The following is a 16,633-nucleotide window of genomic DNA, read 5'->3' as shown; positions in this document are numbered from 1 at the left end:
CCATGATACACACTGCTGGAAGGAAGTAGTCAAGGAAGGGAGTTTGTGTTTATACAGGAAGTACCGCCCCCACTTACCGTCAACCAATCATTTCGATGTCGAGCTATATGAGCTCGCCGGCTTGTAGTCTTGAAACTCGGAAATGAGATACGTTTGGCTCGTTCATCCATCCCAATGGGGAAAATGTTTGGTTTTGGAATAAATACTGAAAATAAGATAAGTACAGGCTTGAGGTGATCTTATACGTTTGTTCTATGAGATAATAGCAGTCAGTTAATATGAACTTTATATACACTGCTCAAAAAAATAAAGGGAACACTTAAACAACACAATGTAACTCCAAGTCAATCACACTTCTGTGAAATCAAACTGTCCACTTAGGAAGCAACACTGATTGACAATACATTTCACATGCTGTTGTGCAAATGGAGTAGACAACAGGTGGAAATTATAGGCAATTACCAAGACACCCCCAATAAAGGAGTGGTTCTGCAGGTGGTGACCACAGACCACTTCTCAGTTCCTATGCTTCCTGGCTGATGTTTTGGTCACTTTTGAATGCTGGCGGTGATTTCACTCTAGTGGTAGCATGAGACAGTCTACAACTCGCACAAGTGGCTCAGGTAGTGCAGCTCATCCAGGATGGCACATCAATGCGAGCTGTGGCAATAAGGTTCTGTGTCTGTCAGCGTAGTGTCCAGAGCATGGAGGCGCTACCAGGAGACAGGCCAGTACATCAGGAGACGTGGAGGAGGCCGTAGGAGGGCAACAACCCAGCAGCAGGACCGCTACCTCCGCCTTTGTGCAAGGAGGAGCAGGAGGAGCACTGCCAGAGCCCTGCAAAACGACCTCCAGCAGGCCACAAATGTGCATGTGTCTGTTCAAACGGTCAGAAACAGACTCCATGAGGGTGGTATGAGGGCCCGACGTCCACAGGTGGGGGTTGTGCTTACGACAGCCCAACACCGTGCAGGACGTTTGGCATTTGCCAGAGAACCCCAAGATTGGCAAATTCGCCACTGGCGCCCTGTGCTCTTCACAGATGAAAGCAGGTTCACACTGAGCACATGTGACAGACGTGACAGAGTCTGGAGACGCCGTGGAGAACGTTCTGCTGCCTGCAACATCCTCCAGCATGACCGGTTTGGCGGTGGGTCAGTCATGGTGTGGGGTGGCATTTCTTTGGGGGGCCGCACAGCCCTCCATGTACTCGCCAGAGGTAGCCTGACTGCCAATAGGTACCGAGATGAGATCATCAGACCCCTTGTGAGACCATATGCTGGTGCGGTTAGCCCTGGGTTCCTCCTAATGCAAGACAATGCTAGACCTCATGTGGCTGGAGTGTGTCAGCAGTTCCTGCAAGAGGAAGGCATTGATGCTATGGACTGGCCTGCCCGTTCCCCAGACCTGAATCCAATTGAGCACATCTGGGACATCATGTCTCGTTCCATCCACCAACGCCACGTTGCACCACAGACTGTCCAGGAGTTGGCGGATGCTTTAGTCCAGGTCTGGGAGGAGATCCTTCAGGAGACCATCCGCCACCTCATCAGGAGCTGTCGTGGATAATTGTTTCAGAAATATAATACTCTCAGAAGAACTTTGTGAATTCAATGTAGACTTTAATACAAGTTATTAAGAGCCGTGCTGGTCCGCGGAACAGCCGCCCCTTCTTAGCACTGGCTCTGCTTTTATACATACATAGTATTTGTGTACATCACATATGTAAATAAAGTTACTCCCCCTTAGTTCGTCTGCCACCATTAAATTCATATTCTGAGTTCTTTGCTTGTTTACACCCAATAACGCTGATATCTGCTTTTGGTTAGGTTATAACGATGACAGAACTCTTTCCATGTTCTAAAAATAATGTATGTACTGCATGCTTATGTTTTACGTGTTAGTCATCAGTTATCTTGCCTACATCTTTCTTCCTGTATCCTGCTGATGATTTAATAAACTAAAACAAGACAAACAAAACCATCACAGATAACACAAAAAAATACAGCAGCAGATTGTTACACTTACACTACAGGTTATTCCCCTAACAGCAAAATAACTTGCATTACCCAAGTGTGTGTGTGTGTGTGTGAGAGAGTGATTGTACAGGTGTGTGTGTGTGTGTGTGAGAGAGTGATTGTACAGGTGTGTGTGTGAGAGAGAGAGAGTGATTGTACAGGTGTGTACATGTCAATAATTCCTTTATTTTACTTTTAGACGGGTGTATTGTTAGATATTACTGCACTGTTGGAGCTAGGAACACCAGCATTTACAATTGTATCTTTGTCAAACAAAGCTAGCTAGATTACGGGAGTATCCGGAAACCCTGTGTCTGTCTGTCACAAAATGTAGGTGCTAAACTTTTGCGACAGCTTGCCTTTTCCTTTTGGACAAAAACTATAAGAATATTCAGAGTTATGAAAACTGGTTGTTTTGCAAAATGTTGAATTTATAATATGGCTACTAATAATGGAAAAGCTATATCAAAGTTAAAGTATACAGACTTGACGATATTCTTGCAGAAAAAATGTATTATGAATGCAAACGTCTCCTTCTAGATTTGCACAAATGTACCTGGGTGACTTCACACTAAATGTCATGTAGAACGCTCATACTTCAAGTTATCCGTCTGAAACTGTGCGCACACACTGCTGCCATCTTGTGGACACCATCGGAATTACAACCAGAGTGATGGCTAAAACTGGGACCTTTCTCTTGCATTTCAAAGATGGTGGTAGAAAAAAACAGGTTGTTTTTTTCTTTGCATTTTCTTCTAACAGATCTATTGTGTTATATTCTCCTACATTCAATTCACATTTCCACAAAGTTCAAAGTGTTTCCTTTCAAATGGTACCAAGAATATGCATATCCCTGCTACAGGCAGTTAGATTTGGGTATGTCATTTAGTCGAAAATTGAAAAAAAGGGAGCTATCCCTAAGAAGTTTTAATTAATGACTCCAACCTCTGCAGACAGGCGAACGGGTTGCTATGGTGATGGTGGACCTCTGCAGACAGGCGAACAGGTTGCTATGGTGATGGTGGACCTCTGCAGACAGGCGAACAGGTTGCTATGGTGATGGTGGACCCCTGCAGACAGGCGAACAGGTTGCTATGGTGATGGTGGACCTCTGCAGACAGGCGAACAGGTTGCTATGGTGATGGTGGACCTCTGCAGACAGGCGAACAGGTTGCTATGGTGATGGTGGACCTCTGCAGACAGGCGAACAGGTTGCTCGGATGTGTTAGTGTCATGCAGGAAGCCACAGAAGTGGATAACAACAGCCTCCCTCGCAGTACAGTAGTATTTCCTGGCCTTGGCCTGCTGGACACCTCAGACATTTTGGGTATCAGCAGATTGAATCTGAAATACATAAAGAACAAAGACATACAAATAGACAATGAATTGCTGTCCAAAAAAAACTATATTAGATATGTCATTTTATCAGTACATAAAGCATTGAAACATGATGTTACCAATTGTAACCGTGTTTGTTGTAATTTACTGGAGATTGCATATTGATGATGACTTCTGGAGTACTTAGAATAGCAATCTAGAGCCACTACCTGTTCCAGACGCTGGACAAGCAAGCCCCTGGTACCGTCGCAGGAAGAGGTCCAGTGCACGCAATAGGTGTCCTTCCCCATCGGGTCCTGCCAATTCTGGTGGGCACCAGCGGTGTGTGCCCAAGAGCCTGGAAGCTGTTCACCAGGTTTGCCCTGTTCAGTGGACTGGTGTGGTAGAAGGTGTACAGTCGTGGCCAAAAGTTTTGAGAATGACACAAATATTAATTTCCACAAAGTTTGCTGCTTCAGTGTCTTTAGACATTTTTGTCAGATGTTACTATGGAATACTGAAGTATAATTACAAGCATTTCATAAGTGTCACAGGCTTTTATTGACAATTACATGAAGTTGATGCAAAGAGTCAATATTTGCAGTGTTGACCCTTCTTTTTCAAGACCTCTGCAATATGGTGCATAAACTCTTTGGCCTGCTTCTCATTTCTATTAGTTGAGCCCACAACGATTCCTTTTTTGTCATCCAAACCACAAAAATAAAGACATCAAATTAATTCAATAATAATTCAAAATACAATCATGTTATCCAATATAGCTATCAGTTGATTGTGCTAAATTAGCCTTCTAGCCTTTGTTTACTTAAGGGTCAACACTATAAGGCTGGTAAAGTAAATTGTGTCACAATGCTTCAAAATGTAAACAGCATCTGGAGGCAAACATTCAAATAGAATGTCACAGAGCCATAGGAAAGCATGGAGATCCGTGTCATCATCAGTAGGCCTATAATTTGGTTATTTATACACTATTTTGAGGTGAACCAAAGCTTATCAATAACTGAGAAATAACCTACAATACTGGACCACGTCTGCTAAATAGACTTGAAAAATCTAGCGACAAAAGTACTAGTCTAGCTACAAGAGTAACAACATTCACTTACTCGCACATCCACTCAAAGTCAGAAAGTGGTCTCACCTTCTTGCCAATGGCATGTACAGTCCTAAACAGTATCTTCATCTTTGTGCTGGTCTACTCTGACATTGCCATTATTGCCGTCACAGAGGGTGTCAAGAGGAGAGGCTCTGATTGAGCCTGGGACACTCGGCACGCAGGCAATGTGACATTGCTGTGTTCATGGTCACAAATGTTCTCCAGCTTCATCATTTTATTTCTGATAACAAATGAGTTGTTTCTGCTTTTATCTTCAGCACACTGGTGACACACAGAACAATTCATCACCACAGTCTCCGCATCTTACTGTAGCCAGCCTCTTGAAACACCTTTATCTCCAAACCTTTTCACCATTTCTCACAAAACTTCCTGTGATTCGTCCTCCTTTTCGTCAGTGGGTTTTCGTTTCAAAAGGTTGGGTCACTCCAGGTAAATATCTCCACATAATAGCTATTTATTGAACAGTAGCTAGCAGCAGACCCGTGGCAAGTGAGCGATGTCGAGTAGCTGATGTACCGTGTGGTAAACAGTGCCGTGAAACTAGAAGCACTAGAGACGGTCTGTGGTAGGCTGGCAAACATGAGTAATTCCCTTGAGCCATCATGCCAGATTTGATTGCATTACTATTTTGGTACAAACATTTACCCACCAGTGTGGCGGATAACATTCTGAGATTTACTCGCCAAATGAAAAATCTACCCACATTTGGCGCTTGGCGGGTGTTAATTTCAGAACCTGCTGCCATCTATCTACGGTTTCTGGTTGGGGTAGGTTAATAGTCACAGTAGGTTCAACATCTCCAATGCACTTCCTTATAAACTCACTCACCGAATCAGCGTATAAATCAATATTATTTTCTGAGGCTACCTGGTACATGTCCCAGTCCACACGATCAAAACAATCTTGAAGCGTGGGTTACGCTTGGTCAGACCAGTATTGAATAGTCCTCGTCAGGAGATACATCCTGTTTGAGTTTCTGCATATAGGAAGGCAGGAGCAAAATGGAGACGTGGTCAGATTTGCAGAACGGAGGGCAGGGGAGGGCCTTGTATGCATTGTGGAAGATAGAGTAGGAGTGATCCAGTGTATTGCCCTCACGAGTGCTACAATCAATATGCTGATAAAATTAGGGAGCCTTGTTCTCAAATTTGCTTTGTTAATTAAAATACCCAGCTACAATAAATGCAGCCTTAGGATATATCGTTTCCAGTTTGCAAAGAATCCAGTGAAGTTCCTTGAGGGTCGTCGTGGTATTGGCTTGAGGGGGGGATATACACGGCGGTGACAATAACAGACGAGAATTATCTTGGGAGATAACACGGTTGGCATTTGATTGTGAGGAATTCTAGGTCAGGTGAACAAAAGGACTTGAGTTCTTGTATGTTGTTACGATTACACCATGAGTCGTTAATCATGAAACAAACAACCTGCCCTTCATCTTCCCAGAGATGTTTATTTCTGTCAGCGTGACGCATAAAGAATCCCGGTGGCTGTACGGACTCCGACATCATATCCCGAGAGAGCCATGTTTCCGTGAAACCGAGTATGTTACAGTCCCTGATGTCTCTCTGGAAAGCAACCCTTGCCCTAATTTCGTCTACCTTGTTGTCTAGAGACTGGACTTTAGTGAGTAATATACTCGGAAACTGTGGGTGGTGTGCACGCCTCCGAATTCTGACCAGAAGGCCGCTCCGTCTACCACTTCTGCGGAGAAGTTGTTTTGGGTCGGCCTCTGGAATCAGATCGAATGCCCTGGGTGGTGGTGCGAACAAAGGATCCGCATCGGGAAAGTTGTATTCCTGGTCGAATTGTTGGTAAGTTGACGTCACTCTGATATCCAATAGTTCTTCCCGGCTGGACTAGAAGCGAGGCGACCCTTTCTGTTGACACCATATTGCTCACACAAGAAAACTATAACATTAAAGTGATATCTTGTTTATAAGATATTGGATTGAATTTATTGATGAATTGAATACATGAATATACACCTATTGTTGAAACATTCTACATAATGAGATGTAATAATAGTATCATGAGTATATGAAAGATACAATTATCAATATCCCCCCGCCCCCCCCCCCCCCCCACACAGGTTCACTATAACATTTTATATGATAACATTTATCCATTTAGATTCCAATGTGTGATATTACAAAGACACAGGGGAGACCTGATCCTAGATCAGAGCTGCATATTATGCTCCACAGAGGTTACCATGGTGATCAGACTAAGTCAACTGTTTAAGAATGGGAGATGGATATGTTTTCTATAGAGCCTTTAATTTAGGGATCTATAACTGATGTCAGGTATAGGATGGAGATGAAATATGGCACGTTTTTGATTTCTGGTGTTTTTTAATTTGCCCTAAAAGAGAAAAACTCTTTCCACATAGACAGACATAGGGTTTCTCTCTAGTGTGTGTTCGCTGGTGTGAATTCAGGGTCCCTAACTCAGCAAAGCTCTTTCCACACTGATCACAGCTATAAGGCTTCTCTCCAGTGTGTGTTCGCTGGTGTGAATTCAGGGTGGAAGCTCGAGCAAAGCTCTTTCCACACTGATCACAGCTATAAGGCCTCTCTCCTGTGTGTGTTCGCTGGTGTATAGTTAGTTTATCTGATAGAGCAAAGCTCTTCCCACACTGATCACAGCTATATGGCTTCTCTCCAGTGTGTATGCGCTGATGTTTATTCAAGGTGGAAATCACAGCAAAGCTCTTTCCACACAGATTACAGCTATATGGCTTCTCTCCAGTGTGAATGCGCTGGTGTATAATCAGGGTGTTAGCTACAGCAAAGCTCTTCCCACACTGATGACAGCAATAAGGCTTCTCTCCTGTGTGTACACTCTGGTGTATGGTTAGGGATCCTGCACTCGCAAAGTTTTTCCCACAATCAAGGCAGGGGTAAGGCTTCTCCCCTGTATGAATTCTCAGATGATATTTGAATGTGTAATATGTAGCAAACCTCTTCCCACATTGATCACAGCTGTATGGCTTTTCTTCAGTGTGTGTTACCTGGTGTCTAGTTAGGTTGGAAGCTTGAGCAAACCTCTTCCCACATTGATCACAGCTGTAAGGCTTCTCTTCTGTGTGTGTTAACTGGTGTCTAGTTAGGTTGGAAGCGTGAGCAAACCTCTTCCCACATTGATCACAGCTATAAGGCTTCTCTCCAGTGTGTGTTACCTGGTGTGCTGTCAGGTTGCCTGAGTGATTGAAGCTCTTCCCACACTGATCACAGCTGTAAGGCTTCTCTCCCGTGTGTGTTAGCTGGTGTGCTGTCAGGTTGCCTGCCTGATTAAAGCTCTTTCCACACTGACCACAGCTATAAGGCTTCTCTCCAGTGTGTGTTACCCGGTGTGTAGTCAGCTGTCCAGACCGAGCAAAGCTCTTCCCACACTGATCACAGCTATAAGGCTTCACTCCAGTATGTGTTAGCTGGTGTGTTGTCAGGTTGCCTGACTGATTGAAGCTCTTCCCACACTGATAACAGTGATAAGGCTTCTTTCCGGTGTGAATACGCAGGTGAATTATGAAGGACCTCCGTGTAGTGAAACTCTTCCCACAGTCAGAGCAGCTGTGGTGAGATTTCTTCCCTGTACGTCTGTGCTGGTGTTTGAGGTGTTCTGATTGGGAGACACTCTTCTCTGCCTCGTCAGCAACATGTTGTTGTTGAAGCTCCCCAGATGATAAGTCCCTCCCACTGAGTGGAGGAGAGTCCCCTGTGAAACAGACATTGAAACAGACATTGAATAACTCGGTTTTGGAAATATGGGTCCATAAACAAACATCAACAATATATCATTATACACTCAGTGGACAGTTTATTAGGTACACTTCCCAGTTCATGAAAATAGGTCACTCCTACAGACAGTGAGTCATGTGGCTATGGCTTGCTATATAAAGCAGACAGACAGGCAGAGACATTAAGTTCCTGTTTGATTGAACATCAGAATGGGCAAAACAAGTGACCTAAGCGACTGAGCGAGGTATGATCGCCGGTGCCAGGCGCGCCGGATCCAGAATCTCAGAAACAGCCGCCCTCCTGGACTTTTCACACACGACAGTGCCCAGAGTTTACCAAGAATGGTGCATCAAAAAAGCAAATATCCAGTCAGCAGCAGTCCTGTTGGTGAAAACAGCTCATGACGAGAGAGGTCACAGGAGAATGGCAAGAATCGTGCAAGCTGACAGGCGGGCCACAAACAGACAAATAACGGCACAGTGTATCTGAACATTGTTGCTGACCAAACCCAATAGAGTATCTTTGGGATGAGATGGAACGGGCTGTTGGCAGCATGAATGAGCAAGCCGTCTGCAGCAACTGCGTGTTGCCATTGCGTCAGCATGAACCAACATCCCTGTGGTACATTTCCGACACCTTGTAGAATCCACACTCCGGAGAATTCAGGCTGTTTTGGAGGCAAAGGCTGACCCGATCCGGTACTAGTTTGGTGTACCTAATAAACTGTCCAATGAGTATATATTGCATATCAATGACTTAACAGAAGTTGCAGAATCAGATTGTAGTTTCATCCACACACCCCATTGTTCTTACTTGATGAAATCAAATCTCCCTCCTCCTCGTGTCCTTCTCTCACAGTTCCACTCTGCCCTGCTGTTTTCCTGCAGTCGACCAGCCGCACAGACACCCTCTTCAGACCCAGCAGTAAGGAGCTACCAGGAGAGTTGTGACCAGGGGACTCTGGCAGGTTGGAGGGGGACGGACTAGCTCTGTCCTGGTGAACACAGGAAGTATTGTACATAGAATATCATTAGACCAAAAAATGTGATGACTTTAGTCTAAATCTCTGATTGATTGCTGCATCCTTAGAATACCCCATTTCTCCTGAAGAGTGCAATCGTTCACTACTTTCCACAAACGTACATATTTTTTCAAATCACCCAAGTATTTTAGCAGTGCATTGTACACCACACCATAATTTCAAATGGTAGCACAGTGACTCACTTTGCCCTACTGTATAGAAGTACACTGGCTGAAGAAGACTGGTGTAGTATTTACAGTCAAATCCATGAATTATTTGGTTTTAGCTTCCAACCTAAATTAAATTGATGTCAATTTATACCGTTTTTTTCAAACTGTACGTAAACTCGACACTATCCAATTTTGGTTTTGTGGTTCAGTTTTTAGCATTTTCATTAAATTATAGATAAATGTAAATCTTTTCAAAAGTAATTTATTGAAAATGGCCTAAGAATTTTTAAACAGATTTTTGTGCTTAGAGTTGTGAAAATTTACCACATCCTTGTGAAAATTCCACCAAAGAGAGAAAAAAAGGTATTGGATTGGTGGAGTCATGTGATAGTGGGAGAATCCACCATATGTTTTATACTAGTCATTTCCTTTCAAATCAGTTAAGGGAAGTGAACAAGTGCACAGTTAGGGAGGACGGAAAGACAATTAGGGATTCCTTAACATATTATCTAGGCAGAAGTAGAGCAAGCGTGAGGGCCAAGGGTGCAACACTAGAACCGCGATTTGCCACATCATTCAACAAAGTTCTGGCACACCATTGAGCGCTGCTGAAAAGCAGAGGTGCTACCGTGCCAGACGTGATGCTGATTAATCTGTTTGGGTGAGGGGGCAGCATTTTCACGTTCGTATGACAAGCGTTCCCAGCGTAAACTTCCTGCTACTCAGGCCCAGATGCTAATATATGCATAATATTAGTAGTATTGGACAGAAAACACTGAAGTTTCTAAAACTGTTTGAATGATGTCTGTGAGTATAACAGAACTCATATGGTAGGCGAAAACCTGAGAAAAATCCAACCAGGAAGTGGGAAATCTGGACCTAGTGATCACGCGTCATGGATTTGTGAACTCAAGGCGCGAACAACTTGGAGGTATTTGGACATAAATGGACTTTATCGAACTAAACAAACATTTGTGGAACTGCGATTCCTGGGAGTGCATTCTGATGAAGATCATCAAAGATAAGTGAATATTTATAATGCTATTTCTGACTTCTCTTGACTACACAACATGGCGGTTATCTGTTTGGCTTGTTTTGGTCTCTGAGTGCCATACTGAGATAATTGCATGGTTTACTTTTTCCGTAAAGCTTTTTTGAAATCTGACAAAGCGGTTGCATTAAGGAGAAGTATATCTATAATTCTGTGCATAATACTTGTATCTTTTATCAAAGTTTATTATGAGAATTTCTGTAAATTGATATGGCTGTTGGCTACACTAGTTCATTTAGCAGGCAAGATTTGCTTAGAATTCCGTGGCATTATTTTATAGTATGAAGAAAACAATTGAACATAGCTGTAGAAAAATAGAAAGGATATTTTCTTCAAGCGATTTGAAGGAGTGCGAACACATGCGGCCATTCTGTGTTGAGAGGTGAACAAAGAAAACAGGTACTTGTATACGCTTAAGTAAAGAAAAGGAACTATCTGCACAATGAACAGTGAAATAGGCTTGACAGGTATAATATGTAATAATTAAGGGTAACACTTTATAATAGCCATCATTAGTAAGTCATTTATATATATATTAATTACTGGGTCACGACCCTCAAATAAGTTGCTACTGTGAAAATCAATAATGAAAGTATCTATGGTTACAGTTAACGGCTGGCGCTGTCTATTTTGCTGCAGGTGAAATGGGTAAGTAACAATATATTTATATGTTTCTTTTAGGCAACATGACTTTGGGAGAAGAAAAGGAGCGTTGTCAAAGCAAAATGAAAACAGGGAGCTGCAGAAACTACAAGATCAGTCGAGGAAAGTCGAACAGCGAGCAGAGAAATACAGAAAGCGGCTCCAACGATCGAAAAAGGACCACCCATCTCCAAGATCCAAAGTCAACAAGTTGGTTCGGCAAATCTCGGGCACATCCCTAAGGAGAACCCTGTTGTTTCATACAGCAGTAGCTGAGGAAGTACATAACAAGTACACACATTCAAAGAGAGAGAGTGACAGACAAGTCATTGCAGGAATAGTCACCAGCAAAATCCTGAAGTACAGGTTGCAGAGATTGGCAGAGGAGGTTGTGGATACAACTGGTAAATTAAAATTACTAAGGGTACCAGAGGAAGAAGCACAAGGGGATTGCTGCCACGCTGAGATCAAGGGTGAGATGATTCTTTTTATGTGACGATGTCAGCAGGATCACAACAGGAAAAAAAGAAAAATATGACAAAAAAAAAGAAAGTGCAGAAAAGATGGTGGATTCAATGAAGACCCTCCATTTGAAGTTCCTAGATGAGCATTACCAACCTCCGTCTATCATACTCACTGTTCTGCACACTTCCCCTCCTACTGGGTTGTGCTTCCAACATTGGCAGATCGTGACACGTGCATTTGCAAACAACATGAGGCTTTATTTTTTGCCTAAAAGCTTCACCAGATGCACATCATCTACACATCCAATGTGGAGAGCCTGACGCATGCCATCACAAGCAAGGTATGTATGTATGTATGTATGTATGTATGTATGTATGTATGTATGTATGTATGTATGTATGTATGTATGTATGCATGTTCTGCACTGTATCGGCATCCAGACTGAAGTGACCACCTGCCATATGGCAACACCTGGAGCCCATCCTGAGGGAAATCCAAAAGAGATGCCCGGATGTTGGTTTTTTTTTGCGACGTTTCCTACACACAGTACAAGCAGAGTGGTAATTTTGACCTCTTTTGTACTGACATTTTCAAGAAGGGGTTTACAAGAGGAACCTGGACCTACTTCAAAGCCCCAGATGGTGTGGGTGGCACATTGAAGAGCAGGGCCAACAGGCTTGTCAGCCAAAGAGTTGATATCCCCCATGGCATTGTCCCTGTACCAAGCTCCGAGTGAGGGACAATCGAAGGTGAAATTGTTTTACATTCAGGAGCAAACTGTGGAGGATGCAGTGAAAGAAATGCCAGCTGACCTTCCAGCCGTATCGTCCACATTGAGGCACCACCAGGTGGTCACTCTTTCACCTGGGAAAATTCTCTATAGCGACGTCAGCTGCATGTGTTCTGCAACAGGGAATCTGGAGTGTGATTGTTTTTTGGCAAAGTGCTCCAGCTTTAATCCCACAGATGACCACACAGAAAACCCCCATACACAGCACACCAGAAGAAGCACACTAAGTTAACAAACAGATCACCGACCATTTCGAATCCCACTGTACCTTCTCCGCTATGCAATCTGATTTCCGAGCTGGTCATGGGTTCACCTCAGCCACGCTCAAGGTCCTAAACGATATCATAACCGCCATCAATAAAGGACAATACTGTGCAGTCGTCTTCATCGACCTGGCCAAGGCTTTCGACTCTGTCTGTCACCACATTCTTGTCTCAATAGCCTTGGTTTCTCAAATGACTGCCTCGCCTGGTTCACCAACTACTTCTCAGATTGATTTGACACACTGAACTCCGAGGGCCTGTTGTTCGGAGCTCTGGCAGTCTATGGGGGTGCCAAAGGTTCAATTCTAGGGACGACTCTTTTCTCTGTATAAAATGAATGATGTCGCTCTTGCTGCTGGTGATTCTCTGATCCACCTCTACGCAGACGACACTATTCTGAATACATCTGGCCCTTCTTTGGACACTGTGTTATTAACCCTCCAAACAAGCTTCAATGTCATATAACACTTCTTCCCTGGCCTCCAACTGCTCTTAAATGTAAGTAAAACTAAATGCATGCTCTTCAACCGATCGCTGCCCGCACCCGCCCGCCCGATTAGCGTCACTACTCTGAACGGTTCTGACTTAGAATATGTGGACAACTACAAATACCTAGGTGTCTGGTTAGACTGTAAACTCTCCTTCCAGACTCACATTAAGCATCTCCAATCCAAAATTATATCTAGAATCGGCTTCCTATTTTGCAACAAAGCCTCCTTCACTCATGCAGGCAAACATAACCTCGTAAAACTGACTATCCTTCCGATCCTTGACTTCGGCAAGGTAATTTACAAAATAGCCACCAACACTCTACTCAGCAAATTGGATTCAGTCTATCACAGTGCCATCCATTTTGTCATCAAAGCCCCATATACTACCCACCACTGCGACCTGTATGCTCTCGTTGGCTGGCCCTCGCTATATATTCGTCGCCAAACCCACTGGCTCCAGGTCATCTATAAGTCTTTGCTAGGTAAAGCCCCACCTTATCTCAGCTCACTGGTCACCATAGCAACACCAACCCGTAGCACGTGCTCCAGCAGGTATTTTTCACTGGTCATCCCCGAAGCCAACACCTACTTTGGCCGACTTTCCTTCCAGTTCTCTGCTGGAACAAATTGCAAAAATCACTGAAGCTGGAGACTTACCTCCCTGACTAACTTTAAGCATCAGCTGTCAGAGCAGCTTACCGATTACTGCACCTGTACACAGCTCATCTGTAAATAGCCCACACAACTACCTCATCCCCATGTTGTTATTTTTTTTTGCACCCCAGTATCTCCACTTGCACATCATCATCTGCACATCTATCACTCTAGTGTTAATGCTAAATTGTAATTATTTCACCACTAAGGCCTATTTATTGCCTTACCTCGCTAATCTTACTACATTTGCACACACTGTATATATATATTTTCTATTGTGTTATCCCACGTGTAACCCTGTTGTTTTTGTTGCACAGCTTTACTTTATCTTGGCCAGGTCGCAGTTGTAAATGAGAACTTGTTCTCAACTGGCCTACCTGGTTAAATAAAGGTGAAATAAAAAAAATATATTGGGATTACTCGGAATATCACACATGGACATTTCCTATGGTCGAATATGGAATCATTCAATATCCAGAGATATGTGACACCCTATTTTCTCTCTTCATGTTGATAAATACTGACTGTATACATTGCATATGTGTTTTCTCAGCACATTCAAGACATGAAGCTTCTCTTGGTTGAGGTCCATACATTGATCTCGATATGCTGAAAATAAGGAGGATTTCTGATGCAGTGTTCAGCAAAGGCTCAATAACGAAATCCATACTTTTCTTTAATGCACAAATCCTTTTTGGATTCCCTCCAGATATCATTCATGGTTTGGCCGGATATTGACTCATATATCCTGAGATAGGCTTATGTGGACATCTTATTTTCTCAATATGACGACACATACTGACAGTAGGCCTACATTGTATATTTTCTCAGAACATCCAACTCAGGGTCGGGCTGCCGTTTTATCGGCTCTTAACCAACCATGCTATTTTCTTTCCTTTTCTTGCGTTGTTCGTAACTTGTTTTGTACATAATGTTGATGCTACCTTCTCTTATGACCGAAAAGAGGGCATTCTGGGCATTCTGGGCATCAGTATTGGGATTACTCATCTCAAAGAAGAACTTCTCGTTCGATTCAATGAGTCGGACGCGAGGGATATACTACAGACACCCGACCAGGCCCAGATCCCTGTGATTTGCTGGAAAAGGAAACGTACGTTTTGCAGAAAGAGATCAGGATACCTTGTGAGGATCAGGCGACGAGTGGCTAATTTGCCCTTGTCTTCCATTCTGCTAGCTAACATTCAATCACTGGAAAATAAATGGAACGAACTGAAAGCACGTATATCCTACCAACGGGACATTAAAAACTGTAATATCTTATGTTTCCGAGTCATGGCTGAACGACAACATTAAGGACATACAGCTTGCGGGTTACACACTAAAATCGGCAGGACAGAAAGCAGCCTCTGGTAAGACAAGGTACGGGGTCCTATGCATTTTTTTGGTAGAGGTCGACCGATTAACCGGCATGGCCGATTAGTTAGGGCCGATTTTCATAAGAATCGGTAATCTGCATTTTCGGACACCGATTATGGCCAATTACATTGCATTCCATGAGGAAACTGCGTGGCAACCTGACCACCTGTTATGCGAGTACAGCAAGGAGCCACGGTAAGTTGCTAGCTAGCATTAAACTGATCTTCACAATCACTAGTTAAACTAGTAATATCGTGAACTATGTGTAGTTATCTAACTTGTCCTGTGTTTCATATAATCAAAGCGGTGCCTGTTAATTTATCATCAAATCACAGCCTACTTCACCAAACGGCAGATGATTTAACAAAAGCGCATTCGCAAAAAAGGAACAATCGTTGCACGAATGTACCTAAACATAAACATATTTTGCCTTAAAATCAATACACCGAAGTATATATTTTTTAAACCTGCATATTTAGTTAAATTCATGTTAGCAGGCAATATTAAACTAGGGAAATTGTGTCACTTCTCTTGCATTCATTGCATACAGTTTGGGCCGCCTGGCTCATTGCGAAGTTATTTGCCAGAATTGTACATAATTACGACATAACATTGAAGGTTGTGCGATGTAACAGTAATATTTAGTCTCAGGGTTGCCGCCCGTTCTATAAAATACAGAACGGCTCCGTATTTCACTGAAAGAATTAACGTTTTGTTTTCAAAATGATAGTTTCCGGATTTGACCATATTAATGACCAAAGGCTAGTATTTCTGTGTTTATTATATTATAATTAAGTCTATGATTTGATAGAGCAGTCTGATTGAGCGGTGGTAGGCAGCAGCAGGCTCGTAAGCATTCATTCAAACAGCACTTTCCTGGTTTGCCAGCAGCTCTTAGCAATGCTGGGATGCACAGCGCTGTTTATGACTTCAAGCCTATCAACTCCTGAGATTAGTATTGCCAGCCTAAAGTGCCTACTAGAACATTCAACAGTTAAAGGTATATGAAATACAAATGGTATAGAGAGAAATAGTTGAGGCTTCTTAAGTCCTATAATAACTACAACTTAAAATTTCTGAACTGGGAACATTGAAGAACTGGGAATATTGAACCACCAGCTTTCGTATGTTCTCATGTTCTGAGCAAGGAACTTAAAATGTTAGCTTTTTTACATGGAGCAGTCTGACTGAGCGATGGTAGGCAGCAGCAGGCTCGTAAGCATTCATTCAAACAGTACTTTACTGCGTTTGCCAGCAGCTCTTCGCTGTGCTTCAAGCATTGAGCTGTTTATGACTTCAAGCCTATCAACTCCAGAGATTAGGCTGACAATACTATAGTGCCTATTAGAACATTCAATAGTCAAAAGGTATATGAAATACAAATGGTATAGAGAGAAATAGTCCTATAATTCCTATAATAATTACAACCTAAAACTGCTTACCTGGGAATATTGATGTTAAAAGGAACCACCAGCTTTCATATGTTTTCATGTTCTGAGCAA

The 16,633-nt window shown here is 42.9% G+C and overlaps 2 protein-coding genes and 1 long non-coding RNA gene across 4 annotated transcripts in view; all 3 read right to left on the bottom strand.

The window, feature by feature from the left end:
* LOC118938354 (uncharacterized) overlaps positions 1 to 16,633 on the bottom strand; it is a 63,409-nt gene that overhangs the window by 44,809 nt on the left and 1,967 nt on the right. The gene's annotated exons all lie outside the window — the stretch shown is intronic.
* On the bottom strand, positions 1,602 to 5,835 carry LOC118937796 (uncharacterized). Its single transcript, XR_005035224.2, has 2 exons — positions 3,566 to 5,835; positions 1,602 to 3,362 (listed from the first exon to the last, which is right to left on the bottom strand). It is a non-coding gene; the product is annotated as an uncharacterized LOC118937796 (long non-coding RNA).
* LOC110513420 (uncharacterized) overlaps positions 6,403 to 16,633 on the bottom strand; it is a 199,117-nt gene continuing 188,886 nt past the window's right edge. Inside the window, exons 1-2 of one of the 2 annotated variants that reach the window (XM_090197543.1) lie at positions 9,021 to 10,417; positions 6,403 to 8,184 (exon numbers count right to left, since the gene is read on the bottom strand). In XM_090197543.1, coding sequence (XP_090053669.1) covers positions 6,770 to 8,184; positions 9,021 to 9,228 — 1,623 coding nt within the window. In that variant the 5' untranslated portion in view covers positions 9,229 to 10,417 and the 3' untranslated portion in view covers positions 6,403 to 6,769. Of the gene's footprint in view, positions 8,185 to 9,020; positions 10,418 to 16,633 lie in introns of those variants that run through there. The other variant, XM_090197544.1, reaches the window with a different exon arrangement.

Source organism: Oncorhynchus mykiss, chromosome 13 (assembly GCF_057628025.1).
Source record: "Oncorhynchus mykiss isolate SJ-2025 chromosome 13, ASM5762802v1, whole genome shotgun sequence".
Classification (NCBI taxonomy): Eukaryota; Metazoa; Chordata; class Actinopteri; order Salmoniformes; family Salmonidae; genus Oncorhynchus; species Oncorhynchus mykiss.
The sequence above is the reverse complement of the archived record's forward strand: the minus strand, read 5'-3'. Positions and strand labels throughout refer to the sequence as shown.